This window comes from Geospiza fortis, unplaced genomic scaffold, assembly GCF_000277835.1.
Source record: "Geospiza fortis unplaced genomic scaffold, GeoFor_1.0 scaffold66, whole genome shotgun sequence".
Lineage (NCBI taxonomy): Eukaryota > Metazoa > Chordata > Aves > Passeriformes > Thraupidae > Geospiza > Geospiza fortis.
In genome coordinates this window covers 8,495-35,219 of record NW_005054312.1, presented here as the reverse complement: position 1 = coordinate 35,219, position 26,725 = coordinate 8,495, and the positions used below count along the sequence as shown (strand labels likewise).

The following is a 26,725-nucleotide window of genomic DNA, read 5'->3' as shown; positions in this document are numbered from 1 at the left end:
CTTTACAGCACATTAGGCAGCACCATATGTCATGCAGACTTTGTTTTATTCAAAGTAAGAGTTTGGAAAAATTGGGCTGCTGACAGGAATGCATGTATTATTCAAAATCTTCCAGATTAAAAATAATATTTTTTAAAGAAAAAGTAATTGTTTAAATTATCTTTCTGTAATCTTGTGTTGTAAAAACCAATGAACCAATGAAGAGAAGTCACTGCATATTTCTCTGTATTGATAACTTCATTAAAGTATCTAAAGGTACAGAAAGTGTGACTATCCAAACTCTGGTTCAAGGAATTGAACCCTGGAAGTATGTCAGGATTTTATACGCCAGTAGTTTTCTCATACAAGTTACGGTATTTTAAAGCCGGGGCTTTTTCTTATGGAGATTTTTTTAAGTATGTTTCCTATTTCAAGATTAGAATTCTCAGCAATACCTGCAAAGCAAAGAAAACAAACATTCTTAACGCATATGCTACATGAAGGACCCTCAAATATTCAATGCTACATAGTACAGAAAAAAAAATCTTAGAAGAAAAAATAAAAACAAGAATAACAAAGTCTAGAGCAAAAAACAAAGAGAAGATATGGATTCAGAATAAACTAAATCTGAACCAAGATTTTTGCAGCAATGGAATTATTGTTTGTTTTATTTTCATTTCATCCCACTTCAAACAAAAGCTTCACTGTAGCAAAACTTTCAGCATCTGAAAGAGCTCCTATTCCACTTTTAATAATCATTTACCAAGAACGTGCAGAATATAGGAAATATTTACTAAAAATATTATTGTAATTACAATTATTTTTTAAAGAAGATACACTGACATTCTAGTTCTCACATATCCAAGGTATAGCCCTACCTTGCAGCTTCTTCAACACAGCTACTTCCATTTTCAGCACTTGCTTTGGCTGCTGAGCTGATTCGACCTTCAGTGCAACATTTTCCCGAGTAAGCAAGTCCAGTGCATCGTAAATTTCTCCAAATCCTCCACCTCCTATTTTCCTCAACTATATTGGGGAAAAAGAAAAAACAAAAACATAATTTAAAGAGGGGAGAAGAAAGAAAATAAAACAGCAATACTTCTTTGTTCTGCCTGTCATACTGCAAACCCTATTTTATTACAAATAGATTTAAAAATAATAATTATATTCTTCAGTACATAAAAGCACTACTGAATTATTGACCAAGGTACGGCTAACCACAGTTTGGAAGAGAACACACCTGATCCCCATCTGCACTATTGTATATAGCATAATAGAAGAGTGCAGTCGTATTCCCAGCATGAATCTGGGCAAAGCCAGCATGCTGAATAAAGTCATTCCTCAAATAGTCACACACAGCCCAGAGATCTTTAAATACAAATGCACAGTCACATTTTTAAAATATATCATCTTTTTGTCCTTTCAGAAATATGCACACTGAATAATATGGAATAAAGTCATACCAGTTTTTGGACTTCCTGAAAAGAGGCAGTATTATCTGTTATGTGGAAAGACTTACATACAGCAGCTAAATCATAAATTATGAGAAATGGCTAAGATTATCTTTGAAGATACATCTCAAATGTTACATTCACTTAAAATTCACCAATATCATTCTTATTAACAGACAGACTCAAGAAACTTGCAGCACTGAAAGTTTCATCTGTGCAAGAAAGAGGTAAAAAGAATGCTCATAGCATACTAATTAGTTTGCACTACCTTCAGAGCAAATATTAAAACATGTTTTTTTCACTCTGCTTTAAGTGGTCACAGGGAACAGGCACCTCTTTGGTTTTCAATATCAAAAATGTCAATGCTGTTTCACAAAATGCCTCCCCTGGCTAACATTCTAAAGCTGATAAAAGAGAAAAGGAGACAAAAAAGAACTTACCCTAAGACTAATATGGTTTTCTAAATGTCATCTGAAAGCATACAGTTGCTAACATTATATGACTACACTGTATAAAATGTCATCTAAACTGTCCAGGGTTCTAGAGAGCAGCAATATGCTGACCTATCTTCAGATTCTGAAAAGTAATCTGATGTCTCCTAATTAACACCATCAGACATTTGACTGAGCAGGAAAAACATTTTTTAAAATAGCCTAGGCTTTATGAATAAAGAAGATAACAGATAACACATGAATTTTCAGCATAGTACAAGCACACCAGTGAGAATACATGGTGGAAAAGGTGAGAGGAAAAGGAAAGGGGTGACACAGCCATCCTCACCCCCTTACAAATGTAGACACATTTATCATCTAACTTCATTTACCAGCTTTGAGAAATGGCCAGACCACGAAAGACTGCCTCTGAAAGCATTGTTTCTCTACATATGTGCTGAAAATATATTTAAAACAAACAAAACCACCACTACAGTAACAAAATAAACAGATAAATTTATATCTTCAGCTAAAGTACACAAGAATCATTAACATACACCCAATAATGACACCACTCAGTAGCTCCAGGCACAAATTAACTTCTCTTTGATTACAGAAAAAAATACTTTCCATGTCTTTTGTCATCGAGTCACACACATTCAACAATAAGTCCATGTTTTCTTTGGTCTTTTTCTTGCTGTCAGCATCCCTATAGAAGATTTTTTTTTTGCTTTTCACATCCTTCACCAGTTACAACTGCCAGCTGAGCTCTGGCTTTCCCATATATTCATCACACTGAGGCAACATTTCCAGGGTAATCTTGGGCAGCCCATCCCTGCTCCCACCTTCTGTTCATTTGCATTTTGCTTTCCAGTTTACACAGGCGGTGACCACTCAACCATACTGGTCTCCTGCCACACCTGCTCAACATCTTTTACCTCGACGAGGACCACATTGTCCTTGTTTACACCTGCATTACAATTTCCCACCTTGTTCATTAGTTTCAGCCTTCTCTTTTTGCATTTAGCATCTCACACCCCAAACTCTTTCTCGCCATTCTCTCTTTGCCTTCTGTGCCTTTATATGCTTCCAGGCTAAAGCATACAATTTCCAACAAGTTTTATCTTTTTGCTTACACTACATATTGAATGGCATTCTTAAACATATCTAAAATCAATTACCATTACAAGCAAGTCTTTCCAAGTAGGGATTATAATAAATGTTTCAAAGGCAAAAAAGAGGCATGAGGAAAGGCATCAACAAAGAATAAAAGCAAATGCTAACAGACAACACTAGAGAAGGGGGTTGTCGCTGGGGAAAAAATATTTTATAATTTTTTTATGCTTACTTTTCAAAACAGAATCACCCTAAATAATGTCTAGGTTAAAATTAAACTAAATTGAACATGTTTTTTTAAAACGTTCATGTCCAAAAATTTTAGATATGGTCTTCACAACTGCAATGAACAAGGTGCTCAACAGCAAAAAAATCCAAAAACCACACTTCAGTTTCTTCTGCTGGGAGCCACTCCTATGAAATCCTGAATTCAGGAAGTCTATTGCCTTAGATGCCATCAAGAAATCCTTAATGTTTGCTACAGAAGAGAAGAAATTGAAGAACTACCCACAGGAAATACTTTGCACTCATCTACCTGTAATACTGTATCTGGAAAACATATAAGCGAAAATGTATAATTACATGAAATTAACTTCAGCATACTTGCAAAATTTTCCAGAAGACACTTATGTCATCAGCAGTCTTCATTACATAGAAAAGAAAATAAACCTGAAGAAAACACAGCCACTGTTGCATACATCAGACAACTAAGTGGTTTTGTGGCTAGTGATATGTATGTTATTATCTATTATATTTTGTATATTATTGTATTTTAAATGGTATTTTATACTATTTGATCTGATTTAAGACTACGCTTTCTGCTTTTACTTCACTGCTGTATTGAGATTAAATATAAGCAAGTATTTTACAAATACTTATACTCCAGAGATAGCTATTTAGGTTCTATTTACCTGAAAGGAAATACAAAGATTTCCTACACAAAGTTAATATCAGCTTCTTGCATATTTAAGTGAAAGATAGGGTACAAGACAGTTGAAATAATTCTCTCTTATGAATTTAAAATTAATTATGAATTTGTATCTTCTATGTTCAGTCTTACAGTTCTAAAAAACTTGAAATAGGGGAGTAATATAAAGTGAGCAATTCAAAATCCATTCACAGCCTACTACACACACACAGATACTCTAAATGTTCTATTGTGAACTGGTCTTTTTTTTCCCCTTTTTAAAAATTCTAAGTTAAAAAAAACAAAGTGATCAAGAGGAATGGAGAAGGAGCTACAAGAACTCAGCCTGTTTCTCCCAGCAAAAATAGCTTCAACTGGATACTATTTCCCTCAAGATGCAAATCAAGGATATGAACAGCAAAAGGGAACAGAGCTATTTATGGCAAAGCCAATGCTGGCACACAATCAAATGAATACAAATGAGCTGAGAATAAATCTATGCCATAAAATCCAACAAACAAAAGGAAGAGCAGCAAGGCCCTGAAAAATCTTCCTATAAGGAGTAACATATCTCACAAACCTACTGGTTTCAGGGCAGGGCATCTGACTGATCTCCGAAATGGACTGATACAATCACTGGCTCATTGGGTTCAATATACTAACAGTACTCTTCCAGTTGTGATTGGATCAGGCACTACATTGGGATTTAAGAGCTCTCCTAGGTCCTTATCAGGGAAAAAAAAAATAACCCACCTTAAATCCTCATCACTTTTCTTTAAAGTAGGGTAAGAGAAACAAGTAGTTTTAAAGCTCATTCACAATTAATTAAATTACTAAGCAAAATATATCTCACAAGAATTTTCAAATTAATTTCAAAGCACAAACCACTTTTTTCTAAAAAGAAAAGAAGACACAGAATTGCAGGAAGGCATACTCACCACCTTCCATCTTTCTTTGACCAATATTCCCACACTGAGGATGTCAGGCTGATCCCCTCCTCCACTCATTGCAACCTCCTGAGGTGATGGAGCTGCTATGCAAAGTCTGCGTCAGTAGAAACCATCCAGATCCCAGGAATGGCTTCCATTTAACCAGTCACTGCAGAAACAGAGCAGAACTCAGTGATTAACAGAATAACAAGAAATACAGCAGAAGTTTTGTTTCTCATCTAGCACCTTAACTAGTTTTTGTATCCCACAATGACTAACATTGAAATTTTAGTCAAACGGTTTCCAGTACAGAAAAAAATTCAAGGATAGCCTTCCTTAATTTTCCAACTTGCTCTGTCCCAAATCTACAATACCAATCTCAATATAGAACTAATAAACTTAAACATTTTCAGAGGTATATTCCACAAGCAGTTTCAAATTGCTGCAAGGTATAATTACATTTAAACCTAATTTTAATAATCCCTTTTAAAATTATTAGCTAATTAAATAATCTAATTAATAACTTATGGAATAATTGTTTCATTAATTTATAGTAATATATAACAACATTAAAATAATATTAAGCAAAAAATTACAATGTTAGAAATAGATACTTAAGTTTCAGTTGCACTGTATACAGACTACTTCACATTTTACAATGTGTTTCACATAGCTAGGATTATTTCTGATTAAATACATCTTAAGTACAATTATCTCAGGCTATAAACAACTGGTTTTGGTAAGGGAAAAAACCCTGTCTTTGGTAATTTTGACAGTTCATTTTTTTATTTTCTGGTTTTAGCAATCATTGCTGAATTGGATTATAGATAGTATTATAAAAAATCGTACTTTGGAGATTAACATATCCGTAATGGCTCCCATCAGCAACCTATACAACCAATTAAAAGTTTATTTCAATTCTTTGAGCTTTTCTAGAACAGGGCTTATTGTTACACTGGTGTAATTATACAAATGTAACTGTTTATATAAGCCCTCTTATCCAAAGACAATGCTCTTTGAAAAGTATGTTTGCTTTAGGTTATTTCCATGGCTTTCAAAATAGCATAACTGCAAGTGAACAATGCTTCTCTCCCTGAATCAATACACAAATGATATGCAAAACTGGTAAAATCATTCTGATTTAAATCAGCAGTATGGCCATCCATGTGGCTAACTGCCAATCTTACTACTGGGACTAAAAGATGCTTTTTTAGTAAACACTCCACTGCTTGAACAACCTGGCTTTTTAAGACAAACATTTGTTTGACACGACAGAAGCTGTGGCTGTTTTCCATGTTTTTTTGATATTTCTTTTTCATGTTGTATTTACACCTTTTTGCTTAAATTGGACATTATGACAGTTGAACCAACTCCAAATAAAAGAAACCCCTCTGGAGAAACATTAATCTGGATTGGGTGAGGATCTAAATTTACACCCAATGAGAGTGCGTTACGTGACTGTAAAGGAGTGTTCATTCAGAATACATAGCCTAAACTGATTTAATTCAAACGAGGGAAGGGAAACCAAATTAAGATTGTGTATTGCGAGTAACAGCATCCATCCTGCAATTTAATCAGGTTGAACTAAACCAATTCAAATTCTACTGGTGATAGTAAATTCTTCCCTGCAGATAAGGTCAAAATTCTAAAAAGAACTAGAGCCATTTATGTGAACCCCTTACCGTTACTAACCACTGACCACACTCACTGTCTTTTCTAACAGAATTATCACAACACACTCAGGAACAAAGATTAAACAAAAACCCACTAATGAAGGGGAAAAGATCTATTTCCAAAATTATATACTTAAAGCACATACAGTGGCTTTTCCCCTTTTCCCCATTTTAACTCAAATGTTTGATTTTCTTTCTACCACCTGCCAGTTCCATCAAAGCATGGGTTGGTCTTGACAAATTGTTCACTTCTATACTGGAATTCCAAGAGGGTTTATTTTTTCCTGATATTTGCTTAAAACAAGTAATGGTGAAACTATTCATTTCACCAGAGCAAAATCTAAAATTGCAAGTAAGATTTTTTGCTGAAGCTTTCAAACGTGAACAAAATTCATCGCCTGTAGGAAAAGTGCTTTATTAAATCAAAGATATGACAGTTCAGAGTTTTTGTTAATTCTGCTATTAGCCTTGATTCCTGATTTGATACTTAATTTTTTCTTTTTTTAATACATTTAAATTTACAATTTATAGTCACAACTCTGACAAGTATTTCTGGCAGCTGTGCATTTGTCAGTTCTTGAGCAGACTAAGAGAGCATCAGCAACTGGCCCAGAATGCAAAGGTCCAACACATACATTCAACGAACCACCCTGTATTTTAAGAATTGTCGTAGAAGTACTCTATTGCTGTATGTAATATCTGCATGGTCAGGGTAACAAAATCTTCATTTGTACACAATTCCTCAATCCTATTCTAATACACTAATTCCTTGTTAAATCTCTTGTCATCCTAGATCATTACAAAGCAACCATATCTATTCTATATCATAAAAACCAGGTATTCAAAGCCATAAAACACCAGGATCCATTGAACTGTCCTGCATGGGAGGCAAAAGTTCTCTCGTGAGCCCCTGAAGACAAGGTGCTAAGCTCCTCCTGAAGCTTAATAATCAACTGCAAGCATTACAAACATGTTGATGTCAATTTGAAGAAGCCTATTTTTTTCAAGACTTCAAGTAAAGCAGAAGAAGGATTCAGTGACAAATTTCAGAAGGCTTGAAATTGGCCCAAACCTTTACCTGATCAGGCCATTTCATAGCTTCAACCCATTTCAGTGAATTTGCACGCACTAATATGTAAGACTCCAAATGTTCTTCACTGCTAACATGTTCCAGTAAGTTTCTTTCCTCACAATAAACATAACTTGCTTTGTTTCAAGGTTTAATGCATTTAATTTTAACTTTTTACCACAGGTTACAGTTTTGGTAACCAAATTCCATTTCCAGTAATTTCACTTCATTTAAACACCTAAAAATACTTTTTTAACTTCCTGTAAATTAATACATTTAGTTTTATGCCTTCCTTCACAGCCATGGGTCTTTTATATGGTCCTCCTTCAAAACCCCTCTCCTTGCTCCACATTTTTCTTGTGGTGTGGACAGCAACATTGAGTTAGACATCCACACTGAATTAGACTCTATCATACTGATTGCTAATATGGAGAAAAGTTTTTCTTATTACTTCTTTGTGATAGAAGTCTTATTTCCCTAATTTAAGTCTGAAAATGCTTTATACTTTTGCTAAACCACAACACTATCAGACACTTATACACTTATATAGTTATACCCTATAACACTTATACACCTCCATCCTTACACTCAGGCATATTCTTGCTACAAGAATATGGTTTTTAAAGACCTTATTCACAATCTGACCTAGGCAGAGTTTCATTGCTCTGATGTGTTCTCTAATGGTCTTAACACTGTACAATCTGCAAATCTGTTAATTATTGATGTACTGCAGTGGATAAATATCTTTATATTCCTTATCGAGTAACAGATAACATGTACTCTAGTAGGTGCAATTTAGACTACAATCACCTTCCCCAAATTTATACAGAAGAAAAGGACATTACTAGAGATGACTACATTTAAAGGACTTTTGGACAGATATAAATATGAATTCTTTGGAGGTGGTTCTCAGGTCAAGATTGAAACTGAAATTTCTCTGAATTAAAGACTCATAAAAGTAAATACCGTTGCATTTGTATTACTGAGATACATTGTTTTCAGAACAGCTCTTTAACAGGCTATAATACTGTTAACAACTTAAGAAAGCTCCAGCATGTTCTGTATTCTACTGAAGCAGATGAATAATTAATGACACACAGTTAAGGTGCAAGCTTTCCCTTACTCATTCAGCAGATGAATCCTTTAGCAGTGCAGTTTTTTAGGTGGCAGTAAGGCTATTTTCGGCAAAACAAACATGTTGTTACAATTCTCCTAAAAAAGTAACAGTCACTCTAATTGCAATATATATAATTAAATTCTGTATTCATGAACTCATCAGTTTGTCACTTCAGAGGCACTTTTCAAGATAACACAACTACAATGAAAGACAATTAGCCCTCTGTCAAATTTATTTCCAGGTGAGAGGTCATGGAGTAACTAGGACAAGAGAATGAGGATAGACTGTTCCATAACATAAGCCTTTGCTGGGAAATGATTACAGTATAAAACAAGAACAGGTAAAGGAGCATTAGAGCTAATATCCAGAATGCTGTACAGACATCCATTATTTAAAACCTTTCTATTCACTTTAACTGATTTTAACTACACATTAGCCTTGCAAAAGATGAATTTACCCCATCCAAGTACACTAAGAGATTATATGGTATTTGAAAATAACAGTGCAAAATTTCCAGAAAAAAGGGCAATCCTTTAATGTAATTTGTGTGCATGTATATAATTCCCTTAGACATAGCCTGAACTGAAGCCAACCTCTGTTTACCAGCCTTTATAGATGCTTAAATTCAGACCTAAGGTTGAAAAAGTAGCACAGACAATTTTGGCTTAATGTAGGTACTGTAAGTTCCAGGACAAAGCAAGGGAGCACAGAAGATTACTTCTGTTCCATAGAAAGGAACACATGTCGTGTTGCCTCCACTATAGAATAGTATCGACCCCTTGCTATTAGGAACTCTCTGAGCATACTAGGACCTCTACCTGCCTGCCTTCAACTCATTCAAAAAATTAGTAAACCAACTGAAATCTGCCTAAGATGATTTCCATTTCTGTATTTTCTACTTTTAAGCAGAACTTGAAGAACAAAGAACATTTTAAAAGGCCAGCATAAAGAGAAAATCAGGGCAGGAAATGCTCAAAGGTCCTCATTTCACCACATTTACAGCAAAGCCCACTGCCTTAGAAAGGCTAAGAACATGTTCAAATTGTTAATTCTAGTGATATAAATTATTTAAATGCGTCTATTCGAACATCCAAACTAGAAAGCCATCCTACACTTAAACCTGACTATTTTCTAAATACATCCATTAAAAGCTGGTGTTTTGAAAAATCATCATTCATCACATCAATGAGAAAACTGGATTTAAAATCTTGACTTAAATTTCCAACTGTACTGGTTGTGAAGAAAATCTTTAAAAAATTCAACACAGAACCAATGTAATTTTAGGTTTTCCTTTCTCAAATGCTTGAGTGCCAAAAATACTCATCACCATTTGCAGATTCCAGGTGTGAAAAGCTCCCAACTGCCTTGTGTGCTATTGCCAAAGAGTCTGTATTTCCTCCTGGCAACTTCTGCAGTTGCTATTACAAAGGTGGTGAAATTGTCTCAGTTGGAAGATGGAGTTAAAAATATAACATTTAGTTTCCAGTTTTATTTTAAAAATATATATGTTTCAAGCTACCACGCTATTTTCAGTTTGCAAGAGAATTCAGTACCAAAATATTATGAAAACCCAAGTAAGGCAATGTTTATCAAAGGAGTGTATTATCTCTCACTAAACCAACTAATTAATGTCGCAAAACCATACAAGTTTTAGGCTCACAAAACCCTCTTCAAGTCCAAAATAGAATTTACAACTTGAAAATTAAATTGGACTTAAAAGCATTTGCATTGAAGTAAACTTCAGTGTTTCTTGATCAGACCAACTAAAATAAGGGTACACTATATCTTGCCATACAGAAAGGAAAGCATCTGCATGCACGTGACAGGGGGAGATTATATGGTTGTGACACCTATCAGAGAAACATAATGTAATTTATCACCTTTAGAAAAACAGAAAAATTCAGTCAGGGGAGAATTAGAATGAGTTATATATCAAAAACTCTATTTAATCCATGACATTTTTACCATGGCACATGCTTGAGTTAATTTCCTAATTTGATCTGTCCCACTAGAGCACAAAGGCTTATGTCAGAAAACAAATAGAAGTTAGCTGTAGGGAACAGGGAAAGGCTGGACAACTGTGTTGCTTTCAACTGACACCAGTTGTTGAACTTCAACCTCAGGCGCAAAGCCTTCAATACTATTGTGGGAACCTAACCCTTGGGGAAGTGAAATTCACTCTCAATTTTTTCCCACAACTCTGAGTGAGTTCCAAATCAAAAAGCAGATTGTGAAACCTTATTAATTTCTCAAAAATTAATTTTAAAACCCTAAAATGTCACTTGTTTAAAAAAAACAAACCTGTATTTCAGTGTCTTAGATTCACTAAGACTGTTGTGGTATTGATAACAAACCTAAATAGAACTAGAACCATGGACTTTTGCAATAAAAATTTGTTTTACTTCTCAAGCCTTCTTCAAACAAACTTGAAAATGGAAAGTCAGTTCTGCAATTACCTTAATTAGACAAGGTTTTACAATAATAGTTTTTAAGATCCTAAGAAAATTTTCATTGTAGGAAAGTGGTAGTGAAGTGTGGTTTTGAACAAAGACAGCTTGAAGTCAAACAATTAAGATATTTTAAACAGTGGCACAGTGTTACAATATCAAACTAATTACAGTCTGGATTTATCAGCAAAATTAAAATCTTTGCTTCCAGTTTTTTGAAATGTTGGAATAGTAAGTCATCCTTTTAGGATAAACTCAGAATATTAATAGTTCACCATTTATATTCCAAGGAATAACATAAATTGATCTTTTAAGATGCTCCAAACTATTGACCTTTTGACTAGTACTATATATTATTTCATAAATCCATTTTCTCAGAAAAGAAAAATATAAATGCCCAGCACATGCATACAACACACAACTAGAGGAGACGAGAAGGCAAGCAATACACTGCTCTGAAGAACTTCTGCCAAAGCCTATGAAAAACTTTTCAGAGTAGATACATAGCAATTTACAGAGAAGAACTGCTGCTAAGGACTGTGTGAGAATGATGCAAGGGAATATACACAGCTAAATGCTTAATCCAAACAACTAAAGTTCAGGGCAAACTCTAATTATAAATGGAAATAACAATTAACTTTTTGGAAAATACAAGAAAATTGGCAGAGAAACTTTGATGAGACATTCAGATAGACAGCATGTGAATAGCAAAATGTTGTCTGCACTGACAGCATTCAAGTGATCAAGAGGGCTGCCAGTGGCACAGAAGCAGTGCAGCTGGCAGCCACATGACTGCTCTCACAGCATTGTGCTGAGCCTGCAGCACCAGCCATGAAGTGACCTGGACTCACTAACAAAACCTGAGCATTCTCTTGATATATCAGTGTATAAAGCACATTGCAAAGACATAGTGAGTGAAGCCTGACAGCTTGCTAAGCAGAACAGGAAAAAGAACAGAGGAAAAGATCTTTTTTCAGTCTGTAATGTCTGATCTCTTAGAATCCTTACCTTTAGGGCACATAACTAAATCTGCTGCAGTATTGTGATAAAGAGAGGACACAGGCTGTGAGTAGTAGGTGTGCCATCTCCTTAAATACAGCTCTTAAATAAAGCTCTGCTTTTTGCTAATGTGTGAAATGAGGACAGCAACTACTACACCAAGCAGGATGACTCCAAAAGAGCCTAGCTGACAGGACGAACATGAGGGAGTCCACACAGTGCAGGACATCTACCAAACTCTGACAGGACTCCTCAGCGAGGGGAACATACGCCCATCCTGCCACACAACACAGCAATCCCTGACAGAGTTAAGGAGGGAAGACAGAGCATCATGTTACAGTTTATGCAGTAACACCTCAGTTGTTCAAGGAGCATTGTACTTTTCAGCAGCAGATCAAGACCACTAAAAAAGTCAGGCACAAAGATTAAAAACCACAGTGACACTCTTGCCAAGACCAATTCAACACTGCTGTCAACACCCCTAGCACCAGAGAGTAGGACATAGCCACATAAGTGGGTCCTTATGCACTGCCAAATGACAGGAGAGGTGGGAAATGGCTTGGTGCCTGGCTCTGGCGAAGGAAGGAGGCACTAAGGCAGGTGAATAAACATATGATATACTGCCAGCAGAGCAGCACAAGTTACTACTTCATCTTCAGTTTGGCCTGGCTGTAGAGAGAGGTTCTGTACAGTGCCAGGAAGCCTCTCTTGTTCACAGAATATTTCACAATCATCACATGGGCTCAGGCAACATCAAATCTACAAGCACAATACACAACAACAAAGGAGATGGCTGTATCTCATCTAAGACTGCCTAACCAGTTTGTCCCTAAAAAATATTGGTGCTGGAAACTACAAAGGTACCGGAGCTTCAGTCAGCAATGTGGCTTGATCAGAGTATGCGCTTGTTTTATAGCTGCAGTTGAAGGTGGCTTCAAGCAACAGTGACTGAAACTTGAGCTCCTAATCCTAAGGTCCTTCAAGGTTTGAAATGGAAGATAGGCATTAAAGAACCAAAATGGAACTTTGGCAAAGGTATTTAAAGTAGGGACAAATCCAAAAATATCAACTTAATTTGCAGCAGAAAAAAAAAATTAGGTCAGACAGGAGAAAAGCAGATAGCATGGACAGCTAATCAGAAGAGGAGACAGGTTGCATCAGACCAAAGATCCACCTAGTCCAATCTTCTGTCCCTGACTATGGCCAGCAGCTGATGTCTAGGGAAAAATACAAAGACACACAGAGCATGTGATTACCCTTGCCAGAATATTTTCTGGGGATATAGCAAGCTGGGACAAAAAACACAAAGTGCCAAGGATGGTATTTAACTTTTTTTGTCTCCAAGTTCATCAGAACTTTTCTGAACCATGAAAACTTTACCACCCGTAATGCTCATAAAGCAAATTGTAACCTAACTCCATGCTGTGGGAAGCACATCTTTGTTTCCAGTTTGTCTTTCGCTAGTTACATTTGAGATTCATTAACCCTTGTACAGGAAGGCAGTGTGTGGTTGCTCCCTGTTCAACTTTCAGTCCTACACAGGGAATACACCCCTACCATATGCCCCCTCATTTACCTCTTCAACTATTTGGTCATTCATTGATTTTGATCATCACCAGTGTGCTTTTTCCAGTTCTACTACATCCCCTCTGAGATCCGGAGACCAGCATTGTTAGTAAGCACTAACCTATTATTTTCACAGAACCTGCAAAACCACATTCAAAAGAATGAAGTTCACCACTGAACATTTTAAAATTATTTATCCTATGTGAACTGCTTTATGATTATTTTCATTCATCATTACCTCAGAGTAGCAAGGTCTTTCTCCAGTTCTCCATCTTCATATTTGCTAATTTTAACACCCTTGTATCACCAGACTATGTAATTTCAGTATTTGCATCTTGTCAAGATCATTTGTAAATATACAGTACAGCACAGAGAGCTACCCTTTTTAGGCTGATGAGTTATTAAGATCAATATTTTCACTCAGGTTCCATTAAAAAATATTTTTGCACAAAGTGTTCACATATAGAAAACCTGACTCATCATCTTCCATCTGGATCATTAACAGCTCTGCTTTCAAATTTGGAATGGATTCCTTGGGTACCTAAACACAATGCTCCCTCAAAATAAGGAGATGGACAGGATGGGGCCTTGAACAACCTGGCAACCATGGCAGGGGCTGGATCTAGAAGATCATTAAAGTTCCAATCCAAACTATTAAAGGGACAATTGAGACAAAATGCTGGGTGACTTCATGGTACTGTACGACCAGGAGATATAAAGGCAAATGAGGTTCTATGTGTGTACATATAAAATTATGCATATCAGAAAAATAATAACTAACTGTTATTATTAAACACATGAACATAACTGTTCACTAAACACATGAGAAACTATTAGCAATCAAGAATAAAATTTTGTTATTATGATATAAGAAATATTGTAAGTAAATATTCAGAAAGAAAATATGGCAACTCAATGCTAAATAGCAGTCCAAAAAAAATAAAATCTTAGGAATTCAGACAAAGCAGACAACATGAAGATCATGTGTATATCCATGGTTCACTAATATATTGAGTGTTGTATACAATAGCCCTTTCTAACTCAAAAAAAAAAAAAAAAAGAAAATAGAACAAGATAATCAGGGATACAGACTAGTTTCCACACGAAGTAATGACTTACAATTTTTTTCAAAGGATGATGGGAAGTAGAGAGAGGTACTTGACAGAGGTCTCCAAAATTATTAGGGAGATATAGAGTTTAGCTAGGAATCAGCTATTTATGATGTCATTTAATAAAGGGAGAAAAAACCAAAACAAAATAGGTCAGCAGCAGCCAGACTCAGAGAAAACTAATATGTGCAACTTCTTGCAAAAGGATACTGTGAATACTAAAAGTTTACAATGGTTCAAGTGAACAACAGTCAACTACACGAAAAAGAAAACTACTGTGGGTTACTGAAAATACATATTAAGTATATTTAGCGCAGGAAGTCACTTACTAAAAAAATGGAAAAGAACTAGAGGAAAGTATAATTTATAGTATCTGTGGTCTTGTACTTTTCCTTAGGCATCCACATATGACTACTGCTGAATGCACATCTTTATTCTACTCTAGAATTTTACATTCATACATTATGTTTGGGAAGATGAAGAGAGGACAGAGAAATTATGCTCCCTGTACAACATAAATTTAAATTATTTGAACTGATGAGACGCAACTCAAATATTGTGCATAATTTTCTGTCAGTTACTTGAAAGAAGCTTCCACCCTAAAAGTGTTGACTAGCTAGCTGTTATGGGAATGGCATCATAAAGCAAAACAATTCAACTCAAGTAAGCTCTTCTTCTCTGGCACTTATGTGAAGTTATTTGGAAAAAAATATATTATAAACACTCAGGAACTCCAAATATCATTTGTTCTATCATTTCAATTTCTATTTTACACATGTTCTACCTTCCACTTTGTGTTGGGTTTTGTGCTGTCTCGATGTTTCCATACAGATTTTCTTCCCTCTGCCTCACTTCAGAAAATACTTGGAAATGCCTCTAATCTTTATACTCAAATGATTTGATAGTTTGAATGCAGAGAACTAATATATTAATACACATTTCCTAACCTCAAGACTATCTCTATCTTAATAAAGTTGGTGCAGACATCCAGGGTCAGATTTTTGACAATGAAAATTCACAGAATACATTTTAAATCACTGACAGTCAGATACAGCAATGTTACAGTTTGTATAGAAAGAAAACTTTAATGTAAAAACTGTTTGTTACTTCTGGCGGTTGCAAAACATATGACAGTAATTTTTATATAGGTGACAGGACAAAAAATTTAGACTGCTAAATGCCTGAGCTTCAAGAGAAACAAACATATAAAAAACCACAACAAATGTGATTTTTGTATCTACTTTGTTACTTCAAGGAACTCTCAATACTTTAATTTACCAAAAAAAAATTAAATCTCTTATGAGTAGCCATAAACAATTGCTGTAAAAGAACTGTAAAGACTTACGACTCTCTTTCCACAAATAAGTTACTATGTAAAACTGATGAAAGAATTTCCAAAATTTTGTTGCCACCTGATACAATATTCACATCTCTTAATATTCTTTTCACTTTTCTAAATGGTTTTGGTTGGATATTCCTCAACATAAATTCCTAAGGAATCTCTGAATTTTAACTAAATTCTGATATTTTCTACCTTTCCCATAGAAAACACATTATAGGCAAATCCTGACTACATCCAATACCATGGAAGCTTGCTTTGTTTTGGATTAAGGCATTTTTTTCCCTCATTTCATTCAGCACGTATACACCTATTTATGACATGGCACTACTTGCATACAAGAAAGAAGTCTACAAAGATTTCTACATTGTTTGCTAGAGAAGTGATTACACTTTTAAGTGACATAGAACTTCCTTCCCCAAGGAGATCAGGCTTTTACCACATCATGAAATATTTAAAACCATACAAGACCCTACAGCATGCAGCAAAAAACAGGGCAAAAGTATGCTTTTTAATCCATTTGTTGGTCACTATCAGTTGTCAAGGCTGATAAAAGGACAATCTGTTCCTGGACATTTTGTTGAGCTGGTAGCTGGTGATGGGAACAAGAGAAGAGATTCAAGTTTCAGGGGCATTTTCAGAAGTTTTATTTAAGTGTTGATGGCTGCAGTATTGAATTGCAAAAAGTGATTTTAATTTACTTCCATCCAATAGCTTTGCTTCAGTCTGGCAGCTAGTAAATAAGATTTCAATAACCACTAACAATTGTTCAGTAATAATTTTAAAGCAGAAAATAAAAAAAAAAGCATGAGAGAGGCTTACATTTACTTCTAAGAGAAAAAGCATTCATGGATAGAGCAATAGTCATATTCTCAAAATATTAAAATAGTTCAATCAACTAGCTAGAGATTTCTTTCTTTGTGTGTGTGTGAACTTAAATTGCCATGCATATGGTGATGCATAAGAAATTAAGCATATTTATCAAAACATGCCACGGATTTAAAAAAAAATCATTGAAATTACTTCCCATCACCATGTTTAGACTATAACATACAATTCACACACATGAAGCCTAAATAAATAAACAAATCCTCTGGGTTTGCCTTTAATACATCAACAGCTGCCTCCTTCAGGTTCCCTTACATTTCAGGTCCAACACTCTGCTCTAGCCTTTGCCTTCACACTACACAGAACAGCAGCCATGACAAGAAATCCCAGCTCTTGCCTGAGAGCCAAGCAGCATAGCAGAAGGGCATCCAAACCTCTCACCAGAAAGGGCCTGAGGAAAAGGAATTAAATGGGAAAAGGGGAGAGAAAGAGGATGGTGCTACATGTTCTAACACCTTCATGCTTCTCTCACATTTCTTGTTTCTACTTCCTCATAATTGCTGAGGCGGCCATCAAAGAGCTTCTTCTCTGTTCAAGATTCTCAGGTATAACTGCATCAAAGCAAAAATTAGTTCAGGGAATCAGAAACATAGATTATTAATAATACTGCTATGCTAACATACTTTTTTGTAAAGAATATGACACAACACACTTTTTGATACATATCGATATATATACATTACATGCATGTGTGTTTTTATGATATACACTTACATGCTTACATTATTTACATATTTATTCCATGTACACTACTATATTTTTTTACAGAAATACAGAACTTTGTAACTGTATCAATGAGGATTCATGTCTTCAACCACAACTACTTACAAAAAATGGCAGCAAATTTGGCAATATAGCTACATATAGATTCAAATGAATATGCCCTAACACTTACCAAATGGGTATGATATTTTTAAAAGTGAATTACTAAAATAATGGGAGAGGGGTATGTATAATAACAATAATTTAAACCAATGCTATCACTGATCATCTTTACAATATTAAAAAAAAAAAAAAAAGTGGTGCAGACAAAAAAGCAGAATTTTGTGGGTCATGGAGAAAAAACTTAAACTAATATCTGCAATAATACTGAAGTTGTTTATAGATGTTTAGTGTTACTTTCCAGATTCATCTTTGGAGGCTGCTCTATAGGATTCTCTTGAGGCACTTGGTGAAAGTTGTTAAGCTACATGCAGAATAATGTTTTTTGCCTTTTATACACTGTCTGAAAATTCACCATAATGCACAGTGAATGCTACTGCACTTATAAAAGTGCCTTGCTTGTGGGTGGTATAGGTGCATTTCGTAAAATTTGGACAGCAAAGAATCTGGTCCCCATGATGAATTTATCATGACTGGAGATGTTAAAAAGCCAGCAGCTGTGGCTCAGGGAAAACTTCCACAGTAGAGGTTTTTTTCTAATATAAGCAGCAAAGGCATATAGGCTATCTGTACAAGTCCCAGGATGCAGTGATGGAAGACGAGACGCTCCTGTCAGTGGCAGGCCCCCGTCAGGATCGTAAGCAAAGGCCGGCACGGCGCCCCGAGGCCCGCCGCTGCCTTCCAGTGGACCACAGATATTAGTGAGATGCTACCAGGTCACACAGAACGCTCAGAACGACGCATTTGAATAACTTGTATCTTAATAGGAATTTTCAAGGAGATCTCTGATTTAAAGGTTCCTGAAACATAGAACACTCCAGAAGATAACTGATGTTAAAGTTTGGAAAGGATAAATTAAACTACTTTGGTAACTATAGGCTACCAGCTCAACATCAATTCCAGACAAATAAGGGGACTTGACTAATAAAGAACTAAAGGAAGACACTATAGCTATGGGTATTTAATTATGTTCTCCGTCCTATCAAACTAACTTTTTACTATGGCATTACAAGTTTGGTCTGTAAGGATAATAGTTATTATGGAACTTCTACTTCTGTAAGACATCTAAGTTCATATCACACTGTAGTGTCTTTCTGCCAGAAAATCAATAGATCATACATAAAATAATAGGTCCCAAAATATAAGTGAACTGAACAAATATCTTTGTAATTACTCCCATAGGAATCAATTTCCTACTTAATACTGAAACATTTTTTACTCAGGAAAAAATTATGAAGTTCGTAGTTGATACTGTGATCAGGAAGTGATAAAGGACAAATGGCATCAAGAGGTTGCACAGACGGCAATCAAACTACACACGTGCCAGCTTAGATAAAACAAGACTTTATCTATCAAGGACCAAAGAATAAATGGAAACATTACCTAACACAAGAAGTAATCCATTATTGCTGATATATGTATTTGCTGGATTATTGAAGTTATGGCAATTATGGATGAATAGGCAAATAAATACTAAGAGACATCATAATACCTCTCTATCCTCATTGTAGGATTGCTGCTACAATATTATATCACATTCTAGTGTCCAGAATTATGAAGCTCAGTTCCTTCAGATTATCTAATAGAAATTGCTTTAGTCAAGGAAATTGCAAAAGATCTTAATTCTGACACAGAAATCATACAAGTTAAAGGTCAAATCTTTAGATTCCTTAAATGCATACAAATATCTCCAAGATCTTTAGCTTTCATTAATAAAAACACTCTACTAATAGAATATCTCATTAACTCATTCAATGGATTCCTCATTACTGACAATTCTTAAAAGACAGCACAATGACTTTCTACACTATATACTCTTATTCAACTACTGCTAGCACACATAATTCAGAGAAGCCCTAGGGAAGCTGGTTTTATGCATAAGGTTAGCCTCAATAATCACAACAATTCCTTTGGTCTTCACACAGTCAGATTAAATAAAGTGATGAGGCTTTTGTCTTTGGAAGTTAATTATACAAGCATATTTCATTATGAAAATACAATTATCCTAGGTGTATTTCGTTTTCTGGGACTGTCTTAAGTTCAGAAAAAACATTCCAGGGATCAGTTGAAAAAATAAAACATGGCAGAACCATGAGGCATGAAAATCAGTAAGTTTATGTATTACAAACATGGGGGTCAAGAGGCTCTCAAAAATAAGAACTTCCTACACATCAGAAGAGTGCAAGATCAGATTTTTAGTATCTTCCAAACAAATGTACAATTATTCCTAAAAACAAAACAGCAAAGTTTCTCAGAAACCTTTACAGGCTTTCAGTTTATCCCTTACTTAAATAATAAAAAGTATTGAATAACAGTGTTACATGTTTTAGGAAATATGGGCTGTATGTAAATAAAGACATTAAATTCCAAATCCCTCCAAATTAAAGCCAGGTTACAAAAATAACCCTGATTGTATTGTTGACCTATAACCCACCATATTTGTATATTTTAAATGTTTGAACACTTGATCTATACAAATAATTTGTCTAACACTGGAAATTTTACTTCAGATTGAGAGGAGATTTAACTGTGTAGATATGGAAACAGTTACACATGACATCATTATGGCAAAGTGTAATAACCCTACACTGATAACAGTATTCTCTAAGTTCTCGAATTTACATAAAGGAAATACAGTTCTATGGTGGTTTTTTAAACACCAACAGTCATTACATTTGCTTGAAGCATATTCAGCTTTAAACTGTGGTGAGATACTTCTGCATTTTAAAATTATTATTTAAACAACAACTAATTTCAACTCTATAAGAGCATAATGTAGACACACAATCATATGGCAAGCAGGGTTATGAGATTTCTCCTGAGGAAGAGGACACATTCAATGATATGGGTGAAATGTGTGTAAAGTCAGTGGGGTTTTTTTTGTAATATCAGAAGCTAGAATAGAAATAATACAGTTAAGAGTAATAATAACTACATTCTTATTTATTAAGACCAAGATTGAGCTTTTATGTGTTTCAGAGTAAGAAACATAAAAGCACTTCATAATATGCCAACACCAAATATGATCAACATCTACTGCATGGCTACTCGTACGTCAGTCACAGTCAGACCATAAATCAATTCTGTCCCAAACCTTTACTCCAGGAAAAAGAAATATTTCAGTGAGCAGGACCTCACAATAGAATTGAAGTATTAACCGCCAGTTCCAACAAGCCAGATGAAGTACAGCTGCTCCCTGATTAACAGAGGGAAATGGACTGATCAAGGAAAGATACATACAGAAGCACTGCCACATGACTGAGGTATCCTGGGCTCAAAATTAATGAAATATATCAGAACAACAGGAAGAAATGTCCAGCCTGAAATCAGCATGCTGCCCATATTTCCTTCAAATTAATAGAGAAGAAAGTGCACCATCACCTCAAAGCAGCCTTTCACGTAAAATGTTCCTCTTTCTCTTGTGTCCTCCCTGAACTGACAATAGGCAGGAAAATCTGCCAGCTGAGCATGCAGGCTACAGTAAACAAAAGGATCTAGTTATGACTATCTCAGCTATGCATTCAGGGTGAAGCTGCACATAACAGCAGGACCTAGCAAACAGATATCAGCCAAAAAACAATACAAACAGCTCCATTTTTACAATCATTCTCTGCCAAGTTAGTGAGTGGACTCAGTGTAGCTCAGAGATGAAAGGGCACTAGAAAAGGCTCAGGCAGAGAACATAATTTTCCATTTAAAAGCAGTAGCCAACTGTTAGACTGGTTTAACAATAATGCACATTTTCATCTGCAGGAGCTAATGTGTGAAAAATATTCTTATATCTATGTACATCCATAAATAAATAACAAGTATCACCAGACAGTCAATAACAGAGCTTCTTTCCTGCACCCATCTCCTTCACTGTAAGAGAGGTAACCCTTTACTGGGGTTTGCTCCTCAGCTTCAGCATCAATTTCTTAGTTCTTGGCTGGTCAAGACAACACCTGACTGGTTTAGCTAGCACGTTGCTCCACAAGACCAGTCAATCCTTTCTTCATACTAATCTATCCTGTGATTCTTTCAAGATTTTTCTCTAACCAGATGAATTATTCAACAGGCTTTCTGACAGGATATACTGTCTTGCTCAAAACTGTAGAACTTAATTCTTAATTTCACCCAAAACCATCACAATTATTCGAATAATCTCTAGCTCTTAATGAAAAAGCACAAAACATCACACAGAAAAAGAACAGTGATCCAATGTCAATTCCTCTTCTTTAACTCTCAGAGTGCAACATGACAGTTTGTTCTAGGCTGACTTGACTCAGGGAATTATACTTTGATTTTATTTATAGACTACTGCAGATGGAAAATCAAAGCATCACATATGAACAGGGCATTTAACTCAATCAAACTCAAGGAATACAGAGTCATTCTTCGTCTGATACATTTTCTATCCGTTTATAATGCCCATTCTAGATCTATTAAGCTCAAGATGCTGATAAATGAAAGACAAGAAAATAATTATTTCAAGGCAGCATATAACTCAAGAATACAAACACATTCTAAAAAGTCACCAGTTTGATGCTGAAAAGTGTATTCTATTTGCAGATCACTACCTCCCTTTTTTTTTAAATTCTTCAACACTGCAAAGCTAGAGTCATACTTCATATGCTCAAAGTCACACTGCTTGCCTCGAGTGGCATTTGAAGCATTACTATGGCAACAAGTAAATTTGACAGCTACGAGACTGTCACATCCTGCTGATACACCACGTAACCGAGCAATCTAATTGTTAGTATGTTGAACAACATTGTATCAAATAAGTGCTGTTAAAACCCTCACAAAACGTTAGTACTCTGAGACAGAGCATGACAGAAGCAACAAATACTCTCTAAGAATTATCTGGGAAGTGACAGAGAGCAGAACTAACCCCCTCTCAGAAGCAATAGGCAGCTGTTGACTGAAGACAATTCCCAACTACTAAAAAGACAAAAGCTCTGAAAGGCAAGATCTCTTTTAACTGTGGATGAATCTAGTGGAACAAATTTTGTATAACCTCAGTTGTGAGAGAAGTGTATCAAAAACATAATAAAATTATTTCTGTATAAACAGACCGGGATGACACAAAATCTGTTTTTTTACATTTTTCTGCATGCGAACTCCACATTAGTAACCTGCCCCTGCAACAAGTAACAAGTCCCTTTGCAACACCCAGATAGAAAAATACGGCTACATATTAAAGAAACTTGACATCCTCTACAAGCTCTCAAAGCAAGTTCAGCATATTTTACTCTTCCTTTATGCATCAGACAGCTTTGTACAGGAAAGAAAATTACTCTTCTCATAAGTACCATCAGTGATCTGGCAAACTTCACCCATGAAAGAGGCCTTCATCTCTTCCAACTACTACTTGCACTTAAATGCAAGGCTAAGCTACATACACACAGTTCTCCAAAAGAAAGACTTAGTGGATAGAGTTCCTCATCATTGCAATTCTTAATCAATGATTAATCTCTTCAGACAATAAGCAACAGCATAAAATAACACTTAAATGATGCAATTCTGTGATGAAAAGTCCTCAAACACACAGGACAAGAACCACAGAAAAACATGCCTGAACATAACAATAAAAGTATTTTAAACTTTTTAACAAAATAGTTTCATTAAAAACACCCAAAACTTCTTCAGTTTCTCAATCTGCCCTCCTTTCCTCACTCCTCTAAAGTTAAATCTTTCCCTTCTCCCCAGAAACCTTCTCAAGTTTTCCAGGATTCATCTCCATTAATTGAAAAATAATTTTGAAAAATAACTGTTCAGAAGTTATGACTTGTACAACATCTCAAAAATGGGAAAAAGAATTCTCAACCAGATCAAGAGGTGAAGTGTCAGAAGGCCAGATTTTATTGCTTGAATTTTCCACTACTTAGGTTTCAAGATTAGTGACCTATAAGGTCCTACAGAGAATGATAGACTATAAATTTATATGGCTAAGAATGGCAGCTAAATTTCACAAGCAGCTTTAAAAAAATCCACATTACTAGATTCCCTCAAAAGAACACTACTAAACACCTAGCCCTGAAGAAAGGAGAGGGGAATATTCTGACTCTAAAATGTAAATAAATAATTAAAGTTTTAAAGGATAAGTAAAGACTGGATGATATTTTCAAAGAAGTTATTATGAAAGAACATACAAAATATAGTTACTAAAATCCACATGAGATAGTACCCAATACTTCTAACACAAAGAGGGAAGCCAACTTCCCTCTTTCATTCTGCCACTGCATGACAGAGAAAACAGTACAAGCATTAGAGCACTCTATTTGTGCATGGAAAGCAGAAAAATGAAACTGTTCCATTTAGCTGTACTCTCTTATCACACTGAAATATCTTTTATCTCCACTTCTAAAAATTAACATGTTTAATTACCACTTAACTACCCTAGATACTATACTCTTAAACAGAAAAAAAAGCCAAGTAAAAGATTTGAGAAAGTTTCTTTCACCCTAATCCTGAACAAGAAGTCAAGTTCATAGCAAAAAAATTTTAAACACACATGACCCATAGCTCTTAAATTCCTTAAGATAAACCTTGTATTTTGGCAATTTTGCATGTTTTCATTCTTGCCCACCAATGCTTTAACAATCGGCCCTTCAGACTGATCTGCTAGATCCATGGCACAACTCGCTGCAATGAGAGATCAGTCAAAGGATGCTCTCCCTTGAGGTGAGAGTGTTTTCGCAGAATGAGGGAGGAAGTACAGTGGCTGGTCCGTGTACCACAACACATCCCTGGGAGACCCCAACTAATCCTGGGGTCTCCTACTGAAAAGGCAGCTGTTTCTCCTCCCCTCCAGCCTAACACAAAGGCTTTGTGTAGTGCTTCCCCAGAGTAAAACAAACAGACAAGGCACACAGGAACACACAGAAACTGTCAATCTCCTTTGTAAAGTACCAATTCACTCCCACTAGATAAACAAGCCCTTACTAAAACAGAAAACACAGTAGTATATTAACATACCATACACTGCAACTTCACACACTAAACAAATGCTTAACCTTCTGTACACAAATATCTAGCATTGGTAGAAACTGATCATTTAGAAGCCAGTTTCGAACAAGGAAAACCCCACTCATATCTCTCATCTGTCATACTCAAAAATCTTCTTGATATAAACAGCCAGATTGAGAAAAGCCTCTCTGGAATTTGTGATGTTAGAAGTATCAGAGCCTGCAGTATGCAGCAGCAGTACAGTGACCACACTAAACATAAGCGACGTCACGATATTCCAGTCGCTCAATTTGTTCTTCTCATTCTAACTTCATCCTTCCCAAACAGGAAGTTTAAAAAGATGCTGAGTTTCAAGTAAATAATGGTACATCAGGAATATATTAAAGAAGAACAAAGTATTTTTTAGGGATAATTGGTTCCATCTCCACATTTTTTAAACTGCATCTTGATGCACTGTTTTCAAAATAACTTTTGACAAATGACTACTCATACTATTGCAGTCAAATTTTCCTATATATAATTTCATTGACAGGCCAAACAAATGTTAACAAGTATACCTCCGGCTTAATAAGTTAAGAAAGTTTGTTAAACATAATTCACTCTGTAAAGCAAATGAATTATCATCAAAAAAGTATTCAGGACAATATTAACACAAAATAAAAATGCTGGGTATCTTTTTATCATGAATTCATACAATAAAGACTTCAAAAAACATTACCAAAATCAAACAAGAATAGTAAAATACATCCTAACCTTTTGTTTTCTCAACCCTTCTGTTCTTAAAATGAACTAACATATCTACAAGCATAGCTAGCATGTGTTCAACAGAGGCATGGCATTAACTACACAGAATGCATTTTAAAAATCTACTCATTTTTTCCAGAACCATAACACAAAAACTAACCACACACTTTAAGGCTAACAAGATACTTAAATAAATAGAATATGATTTATTTTAAGGCTCTCAACATTCCTGCAATATAGTTCATTAATTCAGAACATTTATGCTGAAATTACACTGGTTCTGCACATAAAGTCTAACTAAGAAAGCCACTACAGGCTATTTTACAACTAATTTTCTATAGCCATTTCCAGCTTAATTATAAATACAGTAGAAGGTTCTCAAAATGCTGTGGTATGCTCCAGGGTCATTCCTTTGTGTCCATCTCTCTCCGCCCCCCACGACAATACATCAATATTATCATTATTTGCACTCATTATTTCCCACCCCCACTTACACTAGCATTTGTTTCCAACTGCTCTGGCTCACAGCAGAGGTTACAAACCTCGTAGCAAGCTTTGTCCTCTCATTGCTTTTGCTCTAGAGTGACAACAGAAGCCTAAGGATGCCGCTGCAGCTCCAGAGATCATCTGTAGACTTGGGAACCAGGTGCTTTCCCACTTCCTCTTTGTAAAGCTAAAAGTACGTGCAATAACGTCTTTTTAACGCCGTTCCACACGCAGTTTGTGTTCCTCGGAGCGCCGTGGTGCGCGCACCCGCGGCCTAGCCAGGAGTATCTGTATGCACGGATCGATGCAAGTGCCGCTAATGGCTCCAGCACTCAGAGCGCCAGGCGACAGACAGCCCGCTTCCCATCCAGCCGTGCCCACACAGCAGCCGTCACACGCACGCCACAACCCAGAGCTGGAAATACAGACGCAGCTATTTTAAAACAGAGATCTTTCGCCGTCAGAACACGTAAATTTCTGTACCATTTGCCTTCTTGCAGCAAGTGGGAGGGACAAAAAAAAAAAAAAAAAAAAATCTCGTGCCTATAAATCTGAGTTCTCCGTAGAGGCCGGGGCAGCGGTGACTGCTGCTGCAACCCGCCAGACCGGCCGACCTTAACTCCACGGAGGGGATAGCCCCCT

General features: G+C 35.7%; 1 protein-coding gene across 3 annotated transcripts in view; it reads right to left on the bottom strand.

Annotated features, from left to right (window-relative positions):
• The window catches only part of TTBK2 (tau tubulin kinase 2), an 80,329-nt gene extending 53,648 nt beyond the window's left edge, over positions 1-26,681 (bottom strand). Inside the window, exons 1-3 of one of the 3 annotated variants that reach the window (XM_005419395.2) lie at positions 26,092-26,681; positions 4,823-4,982; positions 858-1,005 (exon numbers count right to left, since the gene is read on the bottom strand). In XM_005419395.2, the coding sequence (XP_005419452.1) occupies positions 858-1,005; positions 4,823-4,891 (217 nt within the window). In that variant the 5' untranslated portion in view covers positions 4,892-4,982; positions 26,092-26,681. The remainder of the gene's footprint in view (positions 1-857; positions 1,006-4,822; positions 4,983-26,091) is intronic. The other 2 variants (XM_031055700.1, XM_031055701.1) reach the window with 2 other exon arrangements.
• Between the last annotated feature and the right edge of the window lie 44 nt (positions 26,682-26,725).